At 36.9% G+C, this 23,030-nt stretch overlaps 1 protein-coding gene across 1 annotated transcript in view; it reads right to left on the minus strand.

Moving 5' to 3' along the window:
- rell1 (RELT like 1) overlaps positions 1-22,179 on the minus strand; it is an 84,226-nt gene extending 62,047 nt beyond the window's left edge. The window contains exon 1 of the mRNA XM_039751279.1: positions 21,954-22,179. Coding sequence (XP_039607213.1) covers positions 21,954-21,993 — 40 coding nt within the window. The 5' untranslated portion in view covers positions 21,994-22,179. The remainder of the gene's footprint in view (positions 1-21,953) is intronic.
- Between the last annotated feature and the right edge of the window lie 851 nt (positions 22,180-23,030).

The following is a 23,030-nucleotide window of genomic DNA, read 5'->3' on the forward strand; positions in this document are numbered from 1 at the left end:
TGGTTTCAATGAGGTTATCAGAAATAAACTTGATGCACTAGGATTAAAAGTTAAGACGGAAGTAAAAAACTTAGGGGTAACCGTTGACTGTAATCTGAATTTTAAATCACATATTCATCAGACCACTAGGACAGCATTTTATCACTTAAGAAACATAGCAAAAGTTAGACCTCTTATATCATTGAAAGATGCTGAGAAATTAATTCACGCTTTTGTTTTCAGTAGACTAGATTACTGTAACGCTCTCCTCTCAGGACTACCCAAAAAAGACACAAATCGTTTGCAACTAGTGCAGAATGCAGCTGCTAGAATCCTAACTGGGAAAAGAAAATCTGAACACATTTCTCCAGTTTTGATGTCACTACACTGGTTGCCTGTGTCATTCAGGATTGACTTTAAAATACTGCTTATGGTTTATAAAGACTTAAATAATCGCGCTCCATCTTATATATTGGAATGCCTGACACATTATATTCCAAATCGTAACCTCAGATCCTCAATTGAGTATCTCCTTATAATTCCAAAAGCTAAACTTAAAAGAAGTGGTGAGGCGGCCTTCTGCTGTTATGCACCTAAAATCTGGAATAGCCTGCCAATAGGAATTCGCCAGGCAAATACAGTAGAGCACTTTAAAACACTGCTGAAAACACATTACTTTAACATGGCCTTCTCATAACTTCACTTTAACTTAATCCTGATACTCTGTATGTTCAATTCTTCATAATAACTATTCACAGTGGCTCTAAAATCCATACTGACCCCAACTCTCTCTTCTGTTTCTTTTTCCGGTTTCTTTGTGGTGGCGGCCTGCGCCACCACCACCTACTCAAAGCATCATGATGCACCAACATTGATGGACTGAAAGCCAGAAGTCTACATGACCATCATCATCAGGTCCTTCCATGAAAACCCTAAATACAAAGAGGACTGTTTGACTTATGTTAGGTAGATTGCCCAGAGGGGACTGGGCGGTCTTGTGGTCTGGAACCCTACAGATTTTATTTTTTTTCTCCAGCTTTTGGAGTTTTTATTTTTTGTTTTTTCTGTCCACCCTGGCCATCGGACCTTACTTATTCTATGTTAATTAATGTTGACTTATGTTTATTTTTTATTGTGTCTTCTATTTTTCTATTTATTTTGTAAAGCACTTTGAGCTAATTTTTTTGTATGAATATGTGCTATATAAATAAATGTTGATTGACTGATTGATTGAAAGGTGATTAGAAATATATTACACATAGCTTACAATTGTTCTTCATTCTGCTTGTTTCTCCATCTATCCAGTGGGAGCCTGGATAGTTCTTCATGACTAGCTTGTTTATTAGAATAGCTTGTACCACAATTCAAGTACTCCTTGCTTTTGTCATGTTTGTCAAACAAAGGAGGATTGAAATCCTTTGAGCCTTTGCAAAATGCACTTGTTTTGTCAGAAACATGCAGCACATTTCCATGCACTCATCATTTGCTTCAGCCCACGGCACATCTTGGAGCCACTTTCAGAAAAAAACTCTTTTTCTGCTCTGGCTCATTTTTGCCAATTCTTTGCAAAGTAGTATGTGTAGACGTGATAGGAGGTGTTTATGACCTGATTGTCTGGTATGCAAAGGCAAAGAAGCCATAGTGACACAAATGACATTAAGTATTCATGATTTTTATTCCGCATGCGTACCTGCATACCAGTTAAGTTCATACTTGTCAATGTGTACATACTGTATGTAACAACTTTAATGTGCCATTAACAATCAAGAAGAGTATGATGCAGAAAAAAAAACATTTTGGAAGAATAGAAGAATGATATAGATTCTCAAGACCTAAAACATTCTTAACCAACTCAGACAGAACAGTAAAATAATTATGTAAGCTAAAGGAAGGAAAGACAGTGTGCCATCAGCAAAGAAACAAATAAACAATGCTGATGTTTACTGATATTAATGTGTATAGTACAAACAGATGAATAAAAAAAATGCTTCCCTGAGCTAATTCACAAATTACAGTTAAACCCAATGGTGCTCATAATGATGTCTCTTGTTATTGCCTCTACAAGACTTTATGATTTCAAAAGAGTTTTCAAAATTTTGACATATGGTGTTTGGATTTATTTTCCTCTCATCTATCTACTTTAAAAAAGCACCTGGAATTTAACAGCAATCCTAAATGCACATGTTTAGCGATGCTATTATAAAAACACAACATAATGTTAACGGAAGGGCAGCACGGTGGCGCAGTGGTAGCGCTGCTGCCTCGCAGTTAGGAGACCCAGGTTCGCTTCCCGGGTCCTCCCTGCGTGGAGTTTGCATGTTCTCCCCGTGTCTGTGTGGGTTTCCTCTGGGTACTCCAGTTTCCTTCCACAGTCCAAAGACATGCAGGTTAGGTGGATTGGCGATTCTAAATTCGCCCTAGTGCGTGCTTATAGTGTGTGTGTGTGTCCTGCGGTGGGTTGGCGCCCTGGCATTGGTTCCTGCCTTGCACCCTGTGTTGGCGGCTGGGATTCTCTCTGGCAGACCCCCTGACCCTATGTTCGGATTCAACTGGTTGGAAAATGGATGGATGTTAACGGAAATATTTTATTGGTATAGTATTGCAAAACACTATGAAATGTTCTCTTCCATTGAGGACACTAAATACCTAGGGTAGTGTATTATTTTTCTCAGTTTTACAATTAAGAAATTAATAGAGAAAAAAAAATATCCTAGTACATTTTAAGCAATTAATTAATTAATTAATTTTCAGAACTAACCACTATACCATCCCACATTAATATTTGAAAGGAGAAACATAAAAATTCTCATAGTCATAGAAACTATTCTCATTTCAAAGAAACACAGTGAAATTATATCAAAACTGTGTTAAATTCTAGAGTTGTTGCCCTTCAAGATCACTGGTGACTGTTCCTTTAAATGCAAATTAGACAATAACCTGCAAAAAAAAAAAAAAAAATCATATTTTATGGTTTCATCCCAACACGCATACTAACTGCATCATTAACCATGAGAGTCAAGGACTGGATATAACTAAAGAGAAAACAGCTAACTTTGTAGGGGAAGCACTGCTGCCAGAGTACAAAAGGCAGACAAGTCATTTATTGCAGGACCCACAGCTATAGGGCGAACACATTAAAATATAAACATGAAATATAATATATGATATAATTAACATAAAAACCTTCAAAATCTCTAATACATTTTGTATTACTCTGGAAGATGGAATGATGTTACAGAGCTCTTCAAATTACCATCTAGCATGGCCATATGCTCACATCACTTCTTGAAACATTATTTCCGGCTGGATAATTTCCATTTTTGAAGATTATGCTGACATGTTTCTATCCAATGAGAAAGCAGACTCCAGGGAGTTTTCTGTGGAGCTACACTGCAGCTTGCTGTGATTGTTTTTATCCTTGGTTTGTCAAAGGACAACGACAGCTGTAAAACAAAGGAGAATACAGGTCGGCCCTTGTGAGTTTTAAGTAGCAGCACAACTTAAATGGATTGCAAATTCCAAGAACCTCAAGAGTACTGCTCCATTAGGCAGCTTCAGTGGTAGTCCTGAGGGCTGCTGGCTGAAAAGTAATGTCACTAGTTTTAGAAGTGAGCCATAAGAAGCCGACAGGGTTGCAATTGGTGGGGCCTTTCTGTTTCAACAATTCACGGCAGAACTGGACTACAATTAAAGCCATCGCTTTACAGTTTTCTCTGGCTTTATGTTCTTGTCCTGTGCCAACTTGTTTAAGTGATTTCATCTTCTTTGGAAAGCATCTTTGTCAAGGAGCACTCCCAGCTTCTACCGATCTTCACATACATTGGTATCATGGTAAGACAAAACTTTATATCATTTTCAGAACGCTGCTCACAGGGGATTTTACTTCAAAACTACACCATCATTTACAATACTGGACTGTGTTGTGATTGGTTTCCGCTTTGTGCGTGATTTGTTGGATTTATGTTATATCTGTAATACACATTTTTGTCACTTATTACCATAAATATACACAAAATGTCATTATAAAAAGTTACATATTGTAAAGTTACAGTTCACTAAAGAACCGCTGGACTATACAGTTTGTCTGGGGGACATCACTGTCTTGGCAGACAGCCTCACACATATGATTTGCTTGCACAGTGATAATTCTATGTCACACTTCTTGCAACTTTTTGTATCTTATTTAGTGCAATAAACTTGAAATATGCATTAATCATGGGCCCAAATTGTATTTCCAGATTTTCATATTTCCAAGGCTCCTGCATATGTAACACCCACAAATTGCAAGGGATAATTATATTTGAAAAGTCATTTGCAATATATAACTGGGAGGGATGTGCATCATAGTATTGTAGTTTGTTAGTTTCTTTATTCACAGATGCTTAATTACAATTCAGTTTTTTTTTTCAGTATTGAAAGAGTATTCCACAAAGTTTTACTTGTTTCACAATATGATGGTTTTTTCATACAGTCAAAAGAAGTCTATGAGGTAGGGTATTGCTACACTGTATTACTCTGTCCCTGAGCATGTGCCAGTCCTCCTGTAAATTACCACATCTGCATGTCTGTATGATTCTGGCTGCCGCAATTTTCCTACTGGTTGGATTACGTTTGTAACTGGCTTAAAAACTACAGTAGTAATTTCTCCCATATCCTTGTGAATAATGTGACAATATTCATCACCAAGATAGCAAGAAATTATTGGACTTTGCAGTTAGATGAGCTCTAAAATCTTAAGTATGCTGAAACATGCCCAACTATACCATTAAATTAATGCTGGACTACTACATTGTTTATTCATTACTTTTTATTGAGTTATATATCGTGTGATTACTATATCTATGCATTATATATTTAGCTTCTTTTACAAAAGCTAAGGGTGGAATAAAGGAGTTCTGCTTTCTTTGTGACATGTAGAAAAAAAACAATTAAACTAAATTAGAGCTACAAAACTAAACTAAGTTCTTGTGTGGGTTTCTGCACTATTGGTTACTTCCTTGTTCCCCTTACTATGCTAACAGACTCCCTTCTCTATGAGTCAGTTTTTTTAGTGTGGATTTGAAAATGGGTTTTTAAATGGGGTGAAAAGATGGCTTATCTTGTTATGTCTGCACAAGAATATGACATTGCACAATTTATCTTTTATAGCCCCGTGTACATGTGGGTTTCCTCTGGGTGCTCCAGTTTCCTCCCACATTATAAACACATGCAGGTTAGGTGGGCTGGTGATGTTAATTGGCCTGTGTGTTTATGTGCATTCTCCATGCAGTGAACTACCACCCTTTCCAGGGATTGTTACTGTCTTGTGTCCTATGCTGGCTTGGATAGATCCAAACTATCCATGATTCTACAGATTTAGAAAAATGGATGGACTGACATTTTAAGGTGCAAAAAAATATTTCAGATGAGAGACATGAGTTCAGATGTTAATCTAAAGCCAATAAAACAGAGTGTTGAATCACTTTAATAATTTTCATTGTTAGCCTGTAACACCCTCCCCAAGTAGTTTTTATAAAGTAAAGGAAATCTATTTCTAGCTTGTTTTTGCACAGGGTTGTTGTAGCAGTAATCTTGCCATCACTGTCAGTAAGTTACCACTTTTTTAATAGCAGTCCTTCAGTAACCACAATTAGTAAGACACTGATCTTTAGCAGCTGAATAAATGATAAAGCAGTCTCTTTATTTTATCTTAGAATCAAAGTGTCAGCAAATGTATTTTTTTGATATAGGATATTTATTGTGCAAAACTGCTTCCCCAACGTCTGGCTCCAGCTCAAGTAAACTGATGCATTTCCACTGAGACAGACTTTTTGATGCCCCACACTAGATAACAGCAGTAGTGAGAGTTACTAATCAGAAAGGCCTAAAAAATCACCTCAACATTAAGAAGAATGACAATAAAGTCACTGTTATAAAATAATTCAGACCCTAACTACATGCAATTAGACAATAGCAAAATACATTTAACAACCATTTAGCTTATTATTTTATTAATCTAGAAGAAAATGCAAGCTATTTTATACTGTGAAAATTCTTTAAAATATATTTTACATGGCATACCATTTTATTATTTAATCACTAACCAATTGCAATGTCTGATTAGTCAAATGGAATAACTCTAGATCCTCTGTTTTTCTGTTTCCTAGTTTTAAAAAAAGTCAGGAATAATTTAGTCTAGAGGCCTGTTATCTGTGTTCTGTGCAACCGTGCAAGTATAACCTCAAACACGTCAGAAAATGGCATCTTAGTCTCTCTCTTCCTTCATTATTTATTATTACAGGTAGAAGGATAATAACAAAGTGCTTCACAAGGCCTAAGACAATTCACTTTATTTAAAAGCAAAGCAGTACACAGTTACCTAAATTTTCTTTAACAGAGCCTGGCTTGAATTGAGAGAGACTTTGGCAAAGCAAGGTTTTGGTGATATTTTGCACTAACTATCTTGAGCTGATGTAGGGAAGTGGGAGAGGATATTAAACTTTTTGCAAAACTAATTAGATACTGAGATTTTCAATAATACTCCTACTTTCAAATTTTCTTTACCTCTCTCTGTGGATCAGGACTCCTGAACAACTTAAATCAAGGTAGCTGGGCCATACTTGTCTTACAAGAGTATACACAATGTAAGGATAAACACAATGATAATAAAAATGAATAATTGCTATTGTGTAAACATAAAAACCAGGACAAAAGACAGATGACACAAAATATATTGCCCCAAACTGGCTGTTCTTTTTGGTTCCTGATTTTGCTAAGGAACAGGGGGATAGTTTTTGATTTTACATTCTATTTCCACTTGTCTATTAATATTTTAAGCTTACCTTGATAGAGATAAAGCATTACACAATGCGCAGTATTTTAATATAGTGTCTGACATTCAGTGAACTGGTGTACTGCTAGATCCAAGGCCTACTGAAGAATTTTTATTTATGTGGTGGAGAGAACTTGTGTTTCCTTTCCTCATCATTTTAAATCTGTAGAACTACCAGTTTTTTTAGCTTGTTTTGGCTAGTGGACTCATTTTTTTGTGTTCTGAAGTTTCTGAGAGAAATGCATAACTACCAGATAATGCAATACAGATCTCTTCCATGTGTCAGATTTTCACAACTGAAACTCTCTTCTTGAAGCAAGTCCCTGAGCTTGGAGACAGTTAAATACTGGACAAATTTTATATAAAGAAGTCAGACAGAGACAGACTTTAAATCTTATCTTTTGAGGATGTTCCTTCTGCTTACTGATGCACAGATCACCTCCAGGTGTCTTTTAAAGCCTGCCTATTTGTTGATCATAGCAGCCTAAGCATGCCCATCAGAATTGGCCTATGGTCATTTGCCATACAAAGTACCATCCAGTTTTCATTTCTGGTACCTTTTAGTCTAGTCTAGTCTGTAGAACTGATATCTCATTCTGATTAATATCATTGTTAACAATGGCATCAGTTGTTTGATGTTTAGCTGTAGCAGGTATACTGTTCAAAAAGACCTTAGTTAGTTGCTAGTTATCTAGCAATTCATAAATGTCACTTACCTATTCAGGAACAGATACTATAGTTAGGAAGGAAAGATTTAACTTTATTTCTTTTAAATCAGCCTCTACACTTGTATCTCAAGGCTGTTGTTTTATCAGAGAAGGCCTTGTGTCACATTGTTAAAATTACAAACAAAAAACAAAATGCTCAAATGGCCCTAAAGTAATAGCAGTTAGCAGTCTGTAGTATTAACTGAAAAAACAGTCCCAGTGCACAAACAATTCAAGAAGGTATCTGAATACTGTTGAATGAACAAATTTAATTTAATTTAAAAGTTAATTGCTTTTTTTTTGCAAAACTTGTGGATCTTGTTTTAATCTAATTGCACATATTAGCAGGTACAATATGCACGAAGGAATACTCCACCCAAAAATTATGTTACTTACTCCATGTACTTTGTAGTGGCGGCTGAGAAACACTTTTTATCTCATGTTTTCATGCAGAAAGGAGAGAAAGACATTTATCACATAAACAGAATCCAATGGTCACTAGTTCCATATAACATTAATGGGAAAAACATCTCATATTAATTGTGATGCATAATTCACATGTCTTGTATCCAGTCACTGACACAAAACATGCAAAATAAATGCTTTCTTTGCTTAAATACTGTTAGCTATTTCCAGAATTATCAGCACATACATAAACAGTAAACCCAAAGACTTACAGTAGAGACTTTTTGACTTAAAGACCCTCGTCCTCCAGTCATTTGTTGGTCAAGAGTCCTGTCAACAATTCAGAAATCTCTCCCATGTCTTTGGGTTAGATGTTTATGTATGCACTGGTAATTCAAAAAGTAACTAACAATATTTTAGCAAAAAAATAAAAAATAAGAAGAAATGCATTTGTTTTGTTTGAGCTAGCAACTGGATAAAAAACACATTTGGATTATGCAACACAAGGAACAAAATATTTTGTTTTTCCTATGTACATTTTTCACATGATTTGTCGTTGGACAGTACAGAACATTCAGTTCTGTTATGTGATGAACATCTTCATAGTCATTCCACATGAAAACATTAGATTAGACATTTTTCTTGGCCACCACTACAAAGTACATGGGTTAAGTAACATTAAAAAATATTGCTGGATGGAGCATTCCTTTAACACGAGAATTACCAGAGCCTACGAGAAACCTCATAAATCCGACCCACCTTAAAAACTTTCTCACCTCTCCGTCAATGTCTTTTGTCCTGTAAATGTGTCGATAAGCAGCAAGCAGCCTGGTATCCCATCCCCCCGCCCACCGCTGCAGTTCATTTCGCAAATAAGTTTCTCAGTGCTCTGTGTTTATCTTATAGTGAAGTGCTGGAGCTTTATAGGGTAAAATAGTACATCATCATTTGGAATACATACAATTCATGTGTGTTCCGTATCAACAACAATCTATGTAAAACGTAGTTAACACAAAAACGTTTTTCATGTTTTAGTAATAATTGAAAAAATGTAGACATGAAATGTATAAGGTGTGAAGCCTGAAATACAAATATGAAATAAACACTTCCACAAAAGGTACAAGTATAACAAAACAAGTGCAGTTTTATTCAAGAATTTAAACGAAGAAAAAAGAAAGCAGGTTATGGTAGGTGGTTGATACGACAGCTTGCGTGGTGCAATGCTAAGAACTGCTGCTTTCCAATTAAGAGGTCGCGGTTTCGATAGCAGCTGCTTTCCAAATTCACCATTTTCAGTAGTAAGCTGCTCTTATTGTTAATATCATACAATAAAAGCATACATTTGATTTACATCTGTAAATTTAGAGTTAAAGTTAGCAGGTTTTTTTTTTTTCAGTTTTATTTTCTCACTCATGTTCAACCTCCCACACACCCCCTGGATCTGACGCCGTTTTCAGATAAAGATGTGGTATAACAAACAAACTTGTTTTGTTACACCCCCTTTTTATTTGAAAACCGTGTCAGATCTTGTGCATGAACAAGACTGGGAAAACTGTGGATGTGGATGTGAATGGTGTGCGTGACTGAGAATGACTGTGGATGTGAATTTTTTTTATTCAGTTTTATTCTTGAGTGCTCCTGCTCACGCTGAAAGTATGCACCTTCTGATCCATGATGTCACTGACAAAAAAAGAGAGACTTAGGTATACATGACATTTAGAATACAGTGATCCCTCGCTATATCACGCTTCGACTTTCACGGTTTCACTCCATCGCAGATTTTAAATGTAAGCATATCTAAATATATATCACGGATTTTTTGCCTGGTTCGTGGATTTCTGCGGACAATGGGTCTTTTAATTTATGGTACATGCTTCCTCAGTTTGTTTGCCCAGGTGATTTCATACAAGGGACGCTATTGGCGGATGGCTGAGAAGCTACCCAATCAGAGCACGTATTACGTATTAAATTAAACTCCTCAATGATATACGATATGCTTCCTGCGTGGTGCGTCGCACACTTAAAAGCTCTAACAGCCCATATTGATTTTTGATTGTTTGCTTTTCTCTGTCTCTCTCACTCTCCCTGACATTCTCTGCTCCTGACGGAGGGGGTGTGAGCTGAGGGGCCGTTTGCTTAGAAGATACGGACGCTCCTCTAAAAAATTGCAGCCACTTTATCGCGGAGCTTCGCATGCTTAAAAGCCCAACAGCCCTATTGATTTTTGATTGTTTACTTTTCTCTCTCTCTCTCTCTGACATTCTCTGCTCCTGACTCTCACTCCTTTGAAGAGGAAGATGTGTTTGCATTCTTTTAATTGTGAGAAAGAACTGTCATTTCTGTCTTGTCATGGAGCACAATTTAAACTTTTGACTAAAGGGTGTTATTTCATGTCTAGAGGGCTCTAATAATGTTAAAAACATATTTAGAAGGTCGAAAACAGGTTTTCAATGCTCCAACTGCAGTTTAAACTTTTGACTAAAGGGTGTTATTTCATGTCTAGAGGGCTCTAATAATGTTAAAAACGTATTTAGAAGGTTGAAAACAGGTTTTCAATGCTCAAACTACGAAAATATTAGATTTATAAATAAAGAATCCTACTTCGTGGAAATTCATTTATCTGTCTGGAGTGGATTAACCGCGATAAACAAGGGTTTACTGTATAACTGTGCGGAGAATATTTATAAACAGTGTGGGAGAGTTTCTAAGGGCTTAAATTATATAAAAATACGCAACCCCCGTGATTGAGGAGGGATTACTGTAATTCATTTTATGACCTGTATTGTACATTTCGGAAAACATTGTTGCACTAATGCAACATTATATTTATTTGCATACCTTCATGCGGTTGTAGTTAGTGACCGCGTTTGGTATTTGTTCTGATCTTGTTACTGCATGTTGGTATTTCTCTTGAACTCCAGGAGATGCATAGGACAGCATAATACAGAGAGGTCAGTTCCACGCTATATACAATCATCAGATTCAAATGTTAACAGTTCCCACACACACCCAAGGACCGTCTTTACGACATGTGTATAAGGTGTGATGCCTGAAGTCCAAATAGCCAATAAACACTTTCACAAAAAGTATAACAAAACAAGTGCGCTTTTATTCAAGAATATAACCGAAGAAAAAAGAAAGTAGGTTATGGTAGGCAGTTGATGTGACAGCTTGCATATTGCAATGCTAAGAACTGCTAAGTCCCAATCAAGAGGTTCTGGGTTCAATGCTGGCAGCTTCTCAAGTTTACAGTTTTGAGTAGAGAGCTCCTATTATTGTTAATGTTATACAATAAAAACATACATTTGATTTGCGTCTGTAACAGCCGCTGTAAATTTATAGTGCTTGTCAAAGTTAGCATTTTTTTATGCAGTTTTATTCTCTCAGTCACGTTCATGCTCTCCCTGATCTGACTCTGCTGTTTTCAAATAAAGACACGCTATAACAGAGATGAACTCAGATCGGAGAAAAAGAACAGAAGCCCTCCCCGCAAGAAATGTCCACTCACATATAAGAACAACGCAGCTGCACCAGGCGTAAAGGCAAAAGATGGCACCATTCGGATACAAGATGAAGTCCGGTGTCATCCTGCCAATCATCTGTCCTTCAAAGAAACAGCACGGCTTACAGAGCTTGCCAACGCTACACCGTCCAGATCTAAACACTAGCGTGGTGTATGCGCCCAAAATAAGTCTAACTGCATTCTCGTACCATTGCTCGCGTACTAAAGTGTCAGCAAGTATTTTTCGTGGCATTACACGTGTAATTTGTGAGTATGCCCTTGACAATCAAACAGAGGAAGCTCTGCAGTATACTTGTGACTTTATGCTGTTGGAAGGTAAGTAAATAAATCAAGATCCTGGCAATAATCTATATTAATAGCACTAAATCCGGCATAATCTACATCTTACACAAGCTCTTAGATTTTGCCTATGCAGCAAAGTCTCTGACTAAAGATTCCAAAGCATGAGTATAAAACATTTTTAAGAGAAAAAAAAAAAAGAGGAGCATTTGAAGCTATCAAAATCTTAAATGACACAAAAGATGGTGCAGGAAAAGCATTTGCTATTCATGTTGTCACAATGGGCAGAGACAAACTCTATAAACAGCATGTCAATAGTGACTGGTTAAAACTGGTTGACAAATGCATTGTAACTGATACTGTTCACAATTGTTTGTATATGTGGGAGGGTCTGTTTTAATGAAGTTTTGAATTAAGACAGCACTCTTGACCGATTAATTAGGGGGAATAGTGGATCTTCAATTCAAAGACTCACTCCCATGAGAATTGTGCTTCCTGTTTATAAGCTGATTTATTTCGGAGGTATGTGTTTAACAATAATTTAGCTAAAAATGAATGTGTTTCACATGTTGTGAACAAATGACTGGATAACTGACATATGGATTATGCGATACAAGTATTTTTTTCAATGGACATTTTTCATATTGTTTGCTGTTACACAGCATTGGTCATCATTTGCTTTTAATTTTTTTGTCATTCACCATTAAAACTTCAGATTAAAAATTTTTCTCAGTCATCACTACAAAACGCATGGGTTAAGTAACATAAAAGATATAAAACTTGCGTGGAGATTTGTTTAATGAGATGTCAACATACATTTAAAACAAAACAGTACAAACTACTAAACTTTTCCACTTATGAATATGGGTTTAGACCATGTCTATTGATGCTAAAGTAAGTCTCCCTGTAGTCACACTAAAGCCAACCATGAGTAAATTTTCTTTAAAACTGTAGTAATAATTACCTCACTGATTGTCACATTTCTAAACCAATCCAAAACTTAATGAAGGCGACACTCAAAATAGCAGCAGTGATTTTGAACTGCAAACATCAGAGGTGCTCTCTTTAACCTGGTCCAATGAAGAGCAAGCTTTAGTTTACGATTAAACATCTACAGTTGAAAAGCCTCCTAAAAAATCTATTAGACATTGTAAGAAAGGCACTATATATGCGCCCGACCTGACACAGACTGACAATGCAGGCACGTTAAAATTAAACTAAAAGGATTTATTTTTTTCTTCAGGGGGAGGACATGTCTTCTTGTGCCCCTCAGCCACAGTACAGTCCCAAAAGCACAAAACCAAAACAAAAGGCACACTACTCTCTTTACCACCACTCCTCCCGGCAAGCGTTTTCCTCATCCTCCCAACTCAGGCTCCCGGAGAGGTGGCTGCTGGCCCCTTTTATAACTCACTCGAAAGTGCTTCAGGTGCTTGACCACCTGCCTCCGATTGCACCTCCGGGTGTGGTTGAACTACAGCCCAAGTGGGCCCAGGAACCCCTGCAGCACCTCCTGGTGGCCACCCTGGATCCCAACAGGGCTGTGAAGAATCTCCCACGGAGCCGTGCGGGTATGTGAGGCACCACAGTCACCCCAGGGGGGGTAATGCACAGCCCAAGCTTGCTCCCCTGGAACATATAGAGAAGGGGCTTCCCGGCCGTCCATCACAACATATAAATGTGAATCACATGTGCAGAGAACATATTGCACGTCTTAAAAATAAACATAACACGATGCAAGGGAAAAATCTTTCTGTAGATTCGATCATACATTGGTATTTGATGGCATCAATGGGTGAATGGTAAACATGAATGATAGGTTGGGTGTGTGCTCAGTGTATAGTTCAGTGTTATGGCGACAGTGTTGGAGTTGATGTAAGCTTGAAAGAATTACTTATTTGGACATTTTTGGATGGTAGACCTTTCTTGATAAAACTGTGTTGCTCTTGTACATGAAAACTCTAGCAGCATTGTTGTTCTGGGTCCATTCATTCCAGGGGGCCTAGAATTTATTAGAGTGCATTTTCCTTCTAAGGAGTGGTGGCTCTGAGGTTAGAGATCTGCGCCGGCAATTGGAAGGTTGCCTCTGGTTGCCATTTCAAATCCCGTAAACACCATAAGAGACTCTACTCTGTTTGGCCCCCGAGCAAGGACCTTAACCTGCAATTGCTTCGTCCTGGGTATGATGTTAATCTACATCCAGCAACATACAGCCAACCATTAAAACCTCACACTGCTTCAGTGTGGTGCTGAGGTGTCACCCGCTGCACTCAGGTTCCAATTCAGGTGTTTCATTGTGTGCTCCCATCCTTATCCTCTCCCTCCCCCCCTCCTTCTAAACTGCACAAACACAAGATCTGCTTGTACCTCCCTACAAACTTTAAACATCACTATCTGCACTTTGGACACAATGCTCTTATCAAATAAGCAATAAATTATGTGGGAAATGCAGGAGTACCCAAGTAAGTGGCAGATCATAACATGAGCTTTTAAACTAATAGCTATAGATACACAACTGTTACTGTGGACATATACTGTAAGCCCTTTCAGATTATTTCATGAAATAGAATGTAAGTTTCATATAAGTTTCATTAGTGCTTGTTGTGCTATTTAGTCTGAAGTGTTTAAAGTAGGCCTGGTGAAAGTTAACACATTGATTTGATTAATGTGGCCTGTTTAACAGGTTGGTCCTGGAAGCGACAACATTTAACAACAACAAGGTAACCGCCACAGGCAGTGCTTTGGTCAGGGTGGCATTTTCATGTAATTTTTTTGTTTAACATTACGAAACAATAATACAAAAAAGTTAAGTCTTTTAAAGGTTTAAAATTGTGTATTACGTGGTTCACAATGATACGCCACATGTCAGTACATAGCCTTGGTGATCATTTTCTTGATTTATACAAACTGACATAGATGCAGGGGAATGGAAAGGCGAGTTTATGGCAGTCCTGGTGCAATGCTAAAGAAAAGTTGCAAAGGTAAAAAAATTACACTTTTTTTTCATTTCATGTTTCTGTAAGATCGAATCAATGTCACATCACATAAGTGCTAAATAAGTTATCTTTGAATGGCACTAAAATCAAAATAAGTCTCTAGTACTGCTGTATTAACTTGCCTGTCCACCAGGTAGCCTACAGTGCTGACTGCCCTAACATAATGACAAAATTCTATGAAATTGAATTGTAATGATTATCCCTACCCATGATTCAAATTTACAATATATTCAGTGATTTATGCAAAAAACACAATATAATCATCCAAGAAACGCAAAATGTCAGTTTTTAATAGAGGTAGCAGTTATGGAGATCTCTTTTAGAGTGCCAGGAGCAAATGTGCAGGTAGAGCAGTGTTTTCCAACCTTTTTTCTGGCACACTTTTTCTAACTCAAAAAATCCCAAGACACAACACAATTTAATCTACCACAAAAAGTATTAAGTCTCTTTGACATGCTGAACTGTCCAAAAAGGGCAAGTCAGTGAGTGGCAAAAAAAGCAGCCCCATATTGAATTTGCTCTGGCAAACATGCACCCAGGCAGATGGACCCCTGACATGTCTCCTGGCTGCTAAAGTGCTCCAAGTGATGTGTCTGCAAAACGGCAAACACAGAGCTGTTTTTATGTCTGCTTCTTCACGTAGTCCAGTCCTCCTTGACTGGTCCACCTGAGAAGTGTACTTCTCTCAGGTCTGGACCCAGGGGCACTACAGTTGTTATTTCCACGGTGCACCATTTGAAAAAAACACTTGCTTGGACAATAATTATCAAGTAGACGATGGTGAGGAACAATTGAGGATAGTACTTGAGGAGTTTTAGCACAAGTTTTAATGTATGCCCTTTTAAGAGATGTGCATTCTTTCAATTAAATCAGTCTGTAGCAGTGCATTCAAAATCAACAGTCTTTTCGGTCATTTTTACTTACATGTCAGTTTCTCATATGATATGCCAATTTGAAAATTAATAAATTGGCCTCGTTTTCTCATTGCCTTCTTTTCAACTTGCCTTTGAGGAAGGCATTCAAATTCAGGTTGTACTTGCTCAAGTAGTATTTTGTTAAAAGTTCAGGTTTAAGGTTATTGTTTAAGATTAAACTAAGCCATTATTATTTTTTTTAATTCCTTTGTGCTGATTCTACATTAATTTTGTGATTCAGTGTATATTTACTTCATGATTTATGTATTAAGTTTTATAACTACATCTTTTAATGCTAGATTAATTACATGCATTTGTGCGATTAATTAGCTTTACTTTTTTTAATCGATTCCCATCCCTACTTGAAAGCATTAATGTAAAACATAATACTAGTCACACACATGTATATGCATGGCACTACAGAGCAAAGGTTTGCATTTCTGTTTCATGAATCCAATGCCCTGGATTCAATTATTGCATCCAGTCATGGTCTGTGTGAAATTTGTATGTTTTCCTCCTTGTATGTGTTTGTTTGACTATAGGTACTTCTGTAATGTTTTTTCTCCCACATTCCCAAAACAGGAAGGTTAGGCTAAATGACAAGTATAATCTGACCCTACATGAGCATGTGCAGTAAATTACCATCCTGTCCGTAACTGGCCCCTGCCTTGTGTTCAATGCTATATTAAATAAATAAATAAATAAAATATATATATATATATATATATATATATATATATATATATATATATATATATATATATATTCATATTCATCTCCAGAATTCTCTCACTTTATATCTTTGCTATTTACAAGTTTAGGAGTTCCAAATATATTGCATATACAACTAACATCAAACATACAGGGCGATAAACTTTAGTAGGGCAGAAGTTCAACTCACTGTCATTTAAGTAACTTGGGTATTTGTTACAGTAATGCACTACAAATACAAAAGAACTGAACATATTGTTCTTACTTTAGTGACACTGCAGATTATGAAAGGTGATGAACAAAAAAAATAAAATGAAGGTGATCTAAATATATATACTGGGGGGTCGGAGTGGTGGCTCTGAGGCTAGGGATTTGCACTGGCAATCGGAAGGTTGCTGGTTCGAATCCCGTAAATGCCAAAAGTGACTCTACTTCAACGGGCCCTTGAGCAAGACACTTAACCTGCAATTGCTAACGTCCTGGGTATGATGTTAATCTGCATCCAGCCCTGCAAGAAAGCCCTCCAACCTGCAGGGAAAAGCCTGGGGGTTTGTGGAAGAATTAGCACTGCAGCCACCATAAAAAAAAAAAATCCTCACACTGCTCCATTCCATCTCAACTAGTGTGGTGCTGAGGTGTCACCCATTGTATGGCTACATTCAGGTCCTTATCTGGGATCCTGAGTTGGATTGTCATGTGGTGGGTGCGGCAATGCGTTGTTTCCTAACCTCACCTCATTCAAAAGCATACACATATAGAGAACATGACTGCAAGTACTTTATTAAGTGGACTATCTCTACTTGACTGTGGTTAATATGCCTTCTATTTTAAAATGGAGACTTGACTAGCATTCTCTCAAATTTAAAACAGAGGGTTTTAATAAAAACAAACGAATAAACTTTTACTTTTCAGATTTAACAAAACCATGAAATACTGCAGAGTTGAATTCCTCACTGCTTTGGCAATTGGAACAAGGCTATGACAAAGAAAAAATACAGACTACACCGGGTAAGTCGTCCTACAAAGTAGTTCAGTAAAAAATCAACAGGAAAGTCGAAGAATGCAAAACTAGTGTCTGTTCTGTTTGCTATTTGTGCTGCATAGTGAGGTGCATCCTTTGCAATATGATATATACTGTACTTGCTACCCGCCAGTCTTCACATGTCAGAAGTCAAACGGGAGATAGGAGCAAAAAAGTAGGCATCATCTTATGGTAAAATTATTTTCCTACATGGAAATTTTGACCAAAATTATTATTATAACCAAAAAAAATTTGTAGTCCAATCAGAGGTATAAGCCTGGAGACAGCTGATGAATACTGCCAATTTGAAGTTTACTGATACCATCCAGTGACAGCTGTAGCACTTGACAGCACAGGACAGAAGGCACTGCCACAACATTCCACTAGACACTGATGAGGTATTCAAGCCCGACCCTTACATAAGCTCCAGGAACTTATAGCATTTCCTGTCATAATTAATTTACCCTACATACACAATTTCTGACCCAAATAGATCTAATATTACCTGTAACTTCCACCATCCTCATTAGCCGATTTAGAGATTCTTTGTGCTTACAAATAATACATGGGATAACACTATATTCATCATTTCAGAATTCTCTAATAGCGTACCATGTCTCTGAAGGTTTATGCATTTCAGTAGCCTCCCCAAAACCTTTCAATGCCCAGGATTGTTCTAAAAAGAATGTCAAAGTATAAGTCTTGTTTGCCTGACCAGTATATGTGGGCCAAGCTAGAGACCCAAGAATGAAAAACGATTAAAATGAATATGCAAAAAGTTTCACCTCCATTATACCACCCATCCATGTATCTCCAATACTACTTACTTGATAGTTCTAAGTGTGTGCGCACACATACGCATGTTCAAATCCACATATCTACACTCACTCCTACAGAGCCAATTTAGAGTTTTCATTTAAGCTACCATGAAGAACTTTGAGAAATGAGAAAGTTAAAGTAAAGAAAGGAAGAAACTGTAAATTCCACATTGACACAGACTGAGCGCAGGGTCCATGGACATTGTACTACTAATCACCGTATTGTTGTATTATCCCAAAACATATTTCAGATTGCCCTTAAGCACATACATTTTTATTTAATAATAACAACTTGTTATAAACAATTTATTCCACATTTACTTTGCCACTCTGACAAACTAGGCTAATCCTGCAAGTATATTCAAAATATGGAATTTGTCCAGAAGAAAAAAAAGGATACCAGCTGTTAGTTTACATAATGCTGCTCATCAAACTTGGCTTCATTTAACAGAAATAAAAAATGTGAGTGAAAATATGCAGTGCAGATTTATGCAGTGCATAAATAAAAAAAAAATCATAAAGTAGGTTGACATAAAAAAAAAAAAACTAGCACACAAAGTTTCAACAATTCTTTTAAAATTGCTGCTTTATTTTGCTCTTCATCAATATTAGTTATGAAACTATACTTGTGCAATCAAGGTATTACAGAAAGTATAATTAATGTTACTGCATAATGCTGGTACTGTTTACAGGTTTTTTTTTACCTAGAATTATTTTTTTTTGTTAAACCCAAACTCAAACACTAGATACAAAATAAAAATCCTGCAACCAATCACTTATTAGTGAGTTAACATTAACCACAAGTATGAACACCATTAGTTAAAACTCATAAACTCAAATCTATTTGACTGCAGTCAGTGAACAAAAGAATAATTACTTAACTTGTATATTACTAAACTTAAATGTCTGGACTACAAGGCAGGAATAACTAAACAAAAACCCTTTTACACTACAGTATATTGGATAAGGAACAGATGATATAAACTCTAATAAATATCTACTGGCATTATAATCTAAAGCAAAACCACCCTGAGCAAGTATTCTGCTTCAAATAATTAATTTCCCACATTTACTACAGTATTGTTCTTTTCACAGAAGACTGAATGCATAAACACACACGAAATGAAATTGATTTTGAAAAGCAAAAGACCCCTGCTTTAAGGTATAGCTTTCCTTTCTCCAAAGTGCAAAAAGTTACTTGTTATTTTTACAGATCAAAGTGAACACTTCTTTTAATATTTATATGCTAACTTGTGAAATTATTACAGAAAACCCTAATTAAAATGGCAAAAAACATACATGAAGACTGTACAACATGAGAACAATTGGTTACAGAATACATGGAGGAGAGCAAATAGTTCACTTAAAAAATACTCAGATTAAATTATGCTTCTTTATAAACCCTTTAGCATGTGTTTATATTAAGGCAATATATGAGCAAAAAGGAAAAAAAATATATATTGCAGAAGAATAGAAAACACAATTCTTAAAAAGAAATTCAAACATGCCTTATTATTTTTTCTGGCCTGAAATGGAATGGTTGGAATTTTACTCTAAAACAGACATCAAAATATTTCTCATAGTAATGTGGTTCTATTCCTCCTCATGCTTATGACTTCACGTAAATAAAAACTGTAAGAAAACCTAATGTGTTTAAAGAAATATGCTGTAATGCAGTCATTACAAATACAGGGGTGTCATGGGTACAACTTTTGGAGAGTACAATGATAAGGCCAAACTTATTAAAAAAAAAAGGTTACATTTATTTTGACTTGATAATGTGATGTGGTGCGTGCCAAAGTAATTTGCAGAGTCATTTCCTACAATATAGTGCACAAAAAAGAAAAATGAACTGAAAATGAGGTAACCATACAGAAAGATCCTTGGTGAATTTGGCTTGTGTTTTTTTTTTTTTTAAATCGAGATAATTTAGACATAACATGAATACAAAAGAACAAAACATAGTATGTAATGTGATACAGCTCCACAACTGCAACAACAATGTTCTTTGTTCTTTTCTCCCCCATAATATGGTACAACATGCTTTGACCAAATAAGTAAATTATCTTTATTGTACATCATACATACAGTGATAGCCACCTTAAAGACAGCCATATATACATTTTTTCTTCAGGTTGAGTGGTGAGGTTAAGTGACTTGGAAAAGTCCACACTCTGTGAGTGAGAAATACAAATTCATTCGGAAGACCAGGGTCAGTGCCAGGTCCAATAAGACAAGTATCTTGCCTTTTTCTACTAAACAAATTTTAAATGTCTCCGTCTATAGTTACTTTGCACCCTGATTTACAGTTTTCTTGTTAAGCTGTGCTTGATGCGTATTGTCCTGTTGTTACTATGCCTCTTAGTACAACTATGTTAATCTGTTTTTCTTTTTATGACCATGCCTATCCTGAATTTGTGCAGTTCATGTTAACATTAAACCTATCAAGTACACTCCTGTTGTGCACCAGTGCTTATTTCTCATATACGTCATATATGTGTTTATTTCTAAAAATGATACTTCCATTGTTAAATTTGACACTCTTCTGTTTTGTAATCAAATTGGGAATGGAAAGTTCCTCGTGAAGTTATTAATGACTGTAGTGTAAAAAGGGTCAACTGATATTGAAATTGGATTAACGTTTTAATTAACATTGTACATCTGATGAGTATTCAATTATTTAAATGTATTCTTGACAGCTGTAGTGTGGACAGCCTATCTGCAGCATTACAGAGTGACTGGCAGTGCTGGCAGCTTTGCAATTTACACACTATGCTGTACTTTCCAACAATTTAAAAGCACACTGCTAAAACTGTATAAATATTATGCAAAGTACATGACAAAAAAAGTTTTGGATGAATAGCCGTTCCTTTCGAGCGTCAAAGTGATTTAGGGTTTTTATTAACATAAGCACTTTGCCATTTGACTGAAAAACAAATGAGTATCGATCACACTGGTTGCACGGGTGGCTTAGGAAATATACGATTTCTTTAATATTGTAATACATTCATGACTGTAGCACATCATGCACTGCCCAAGACTAGGACAACAGCAATACAGAATCAGAATAACTTTCTGAAAGATCAAATCGATGATTTGATCACCCAAAATAGGACTTAAAACAAACAATCGGCAATTAAAAGGGATAGTTTGTTAACCAAAATGTTTTTTTTTTATAAAACGCACACTTAAAAAGAGAGAAGTTGTCCAAGTTAAGTAACTAGGCGGCCTGACAGGAAAAGAATTGTGAGAGCCATCAGACCGGAGATCCTCACGTCATAATAAACAAAAGCTTGTCACGAACAGTCGATACAACGACGGGAACACCAATTCCTATTCCGCTCTGCACACTACGCCCAACTTCACAAAATGCTAGTGAATGTTTGAAACCCTGACAAAACTGCCAACGGGTGCGCATTCCCTGAAAGTGGCAGGACAAACCGGTTTATAATTTCCAACGCCTTTCTCGCCTGCCCTGGTGGCCTCTACCCTGATGCGCCCCCGCGTTTACTTTGAAATGCACTGACAACCGCGCAGCAATCGATTGGAGCAAAGCAGTTCAAAAGTCCTCTCTACAAAGAAAAATTGAGGAGCCATAGCTTTTATTTATTCTGATCATGAATTTGGGTAGTCGGTTAATCGAGGCGACAGGAAACCCAGGTGCATGCAACAGCCTGTCTGGCTAACAAATACAAAATGAGAAACCTCCCTCTGTAATATTCGCGTCCCCCGTAGGAAACATTTTTTTGGCAAGTGCCCGTTTACAACTCTCTGAACTGACACTCTTACCTGTCGCGCCAATGGTCTGTTCCGGCGAATGAGAAGACATGAAGTTCGCTCTCCTTTGCCAGGAGCGAGGCTAACTTTTCCACTACTTTTTTTCCTGTCGCTCGTACTTCTCAGTACTGCGTTCTATTACCCTCCCGCCTGATTTCTTTGACACGCAAGTGACGCGCAACTCAAGACTTCCTCATGCAACTTCAGCCGCCAAGCCTTAAAGGCGCCCTGTGCACATTTACGGCGCGTTTCCAGAGATGGGTCTCCAAGTACCCCGTGGTTCCACAAGGGAAGTCAAACGGTAAAACGTCATTTCTGGTCGTTTTGTTAAGGCCAAGGAGGGGTCTAAAAATGTCATGGAGATAATTAACAATACTATAAATTGCACGACGGCCGTGAAAGTGGAGTCAATTGAGAGGCAACATTCAGACCATATAGTAAAGTGACTTCCAAAAATGGGAAGTAAAACCAGACTGAGCTAAATAAAGATAATGGATCGATGTCGGTAGTCCTGACAACAGGCAATGCACCAATTATTAAACCCATCCCATGAAGCCAAAGTGGGACAGCTCCATTGGGGGACGAGTAGAGAAATGTAAGTGGATGTGGCAGGTTCATATCGGTAAGAGATATGCACGTTAAAACTTGGCAATGACTAACTTAGCTTTATTTGTAACTCCTTATTGGTCCAGTGTGAGTGTTTGTGGGTGTGTGTACGAGGGTGCCTTGCGATGGATTAGCATCCCCATCATACAGTAGGTTTTGTTCTGAGTCCGGGACTAGGAATTAAAACAATTTATCAGTCAGCTTTGTAAATGAATTGAGCATTTAATTTGAAGAATGAGTGCATTCTGTGTGCTGCATGCATCTGTTCTGTTTGTCTAATGTACATTTTCTGAGTGCTCCTTGAAGCCATTAAATGTTGATGCATGTGGGATTTATTTTTTATTTTTTTTGAGAAATGTGCTTCAGTTTTCTTCAGCCTCAAGTTTTTACATGTATAATGTAACACATGTTTACCATTAATTATATACAATGAATTCATCTTGAACATTTTCACATTTATTGTACATATTTTTAATGAATATG

Source organism: Polypterus senegalus, chromosome 4 (assembly GCF_016835505.1).
Source record: "Polypterus senegalus isolate Bchr_013 chromosome 4, ASM1683550v1, whole genome shotgun sequence".
Lineage (NCBI taxonomy): Eukaryota > Metazoa > Chordata > Cladistia > Polypteriformes > Polypteridae > Polypterus > Polypterus senegalus.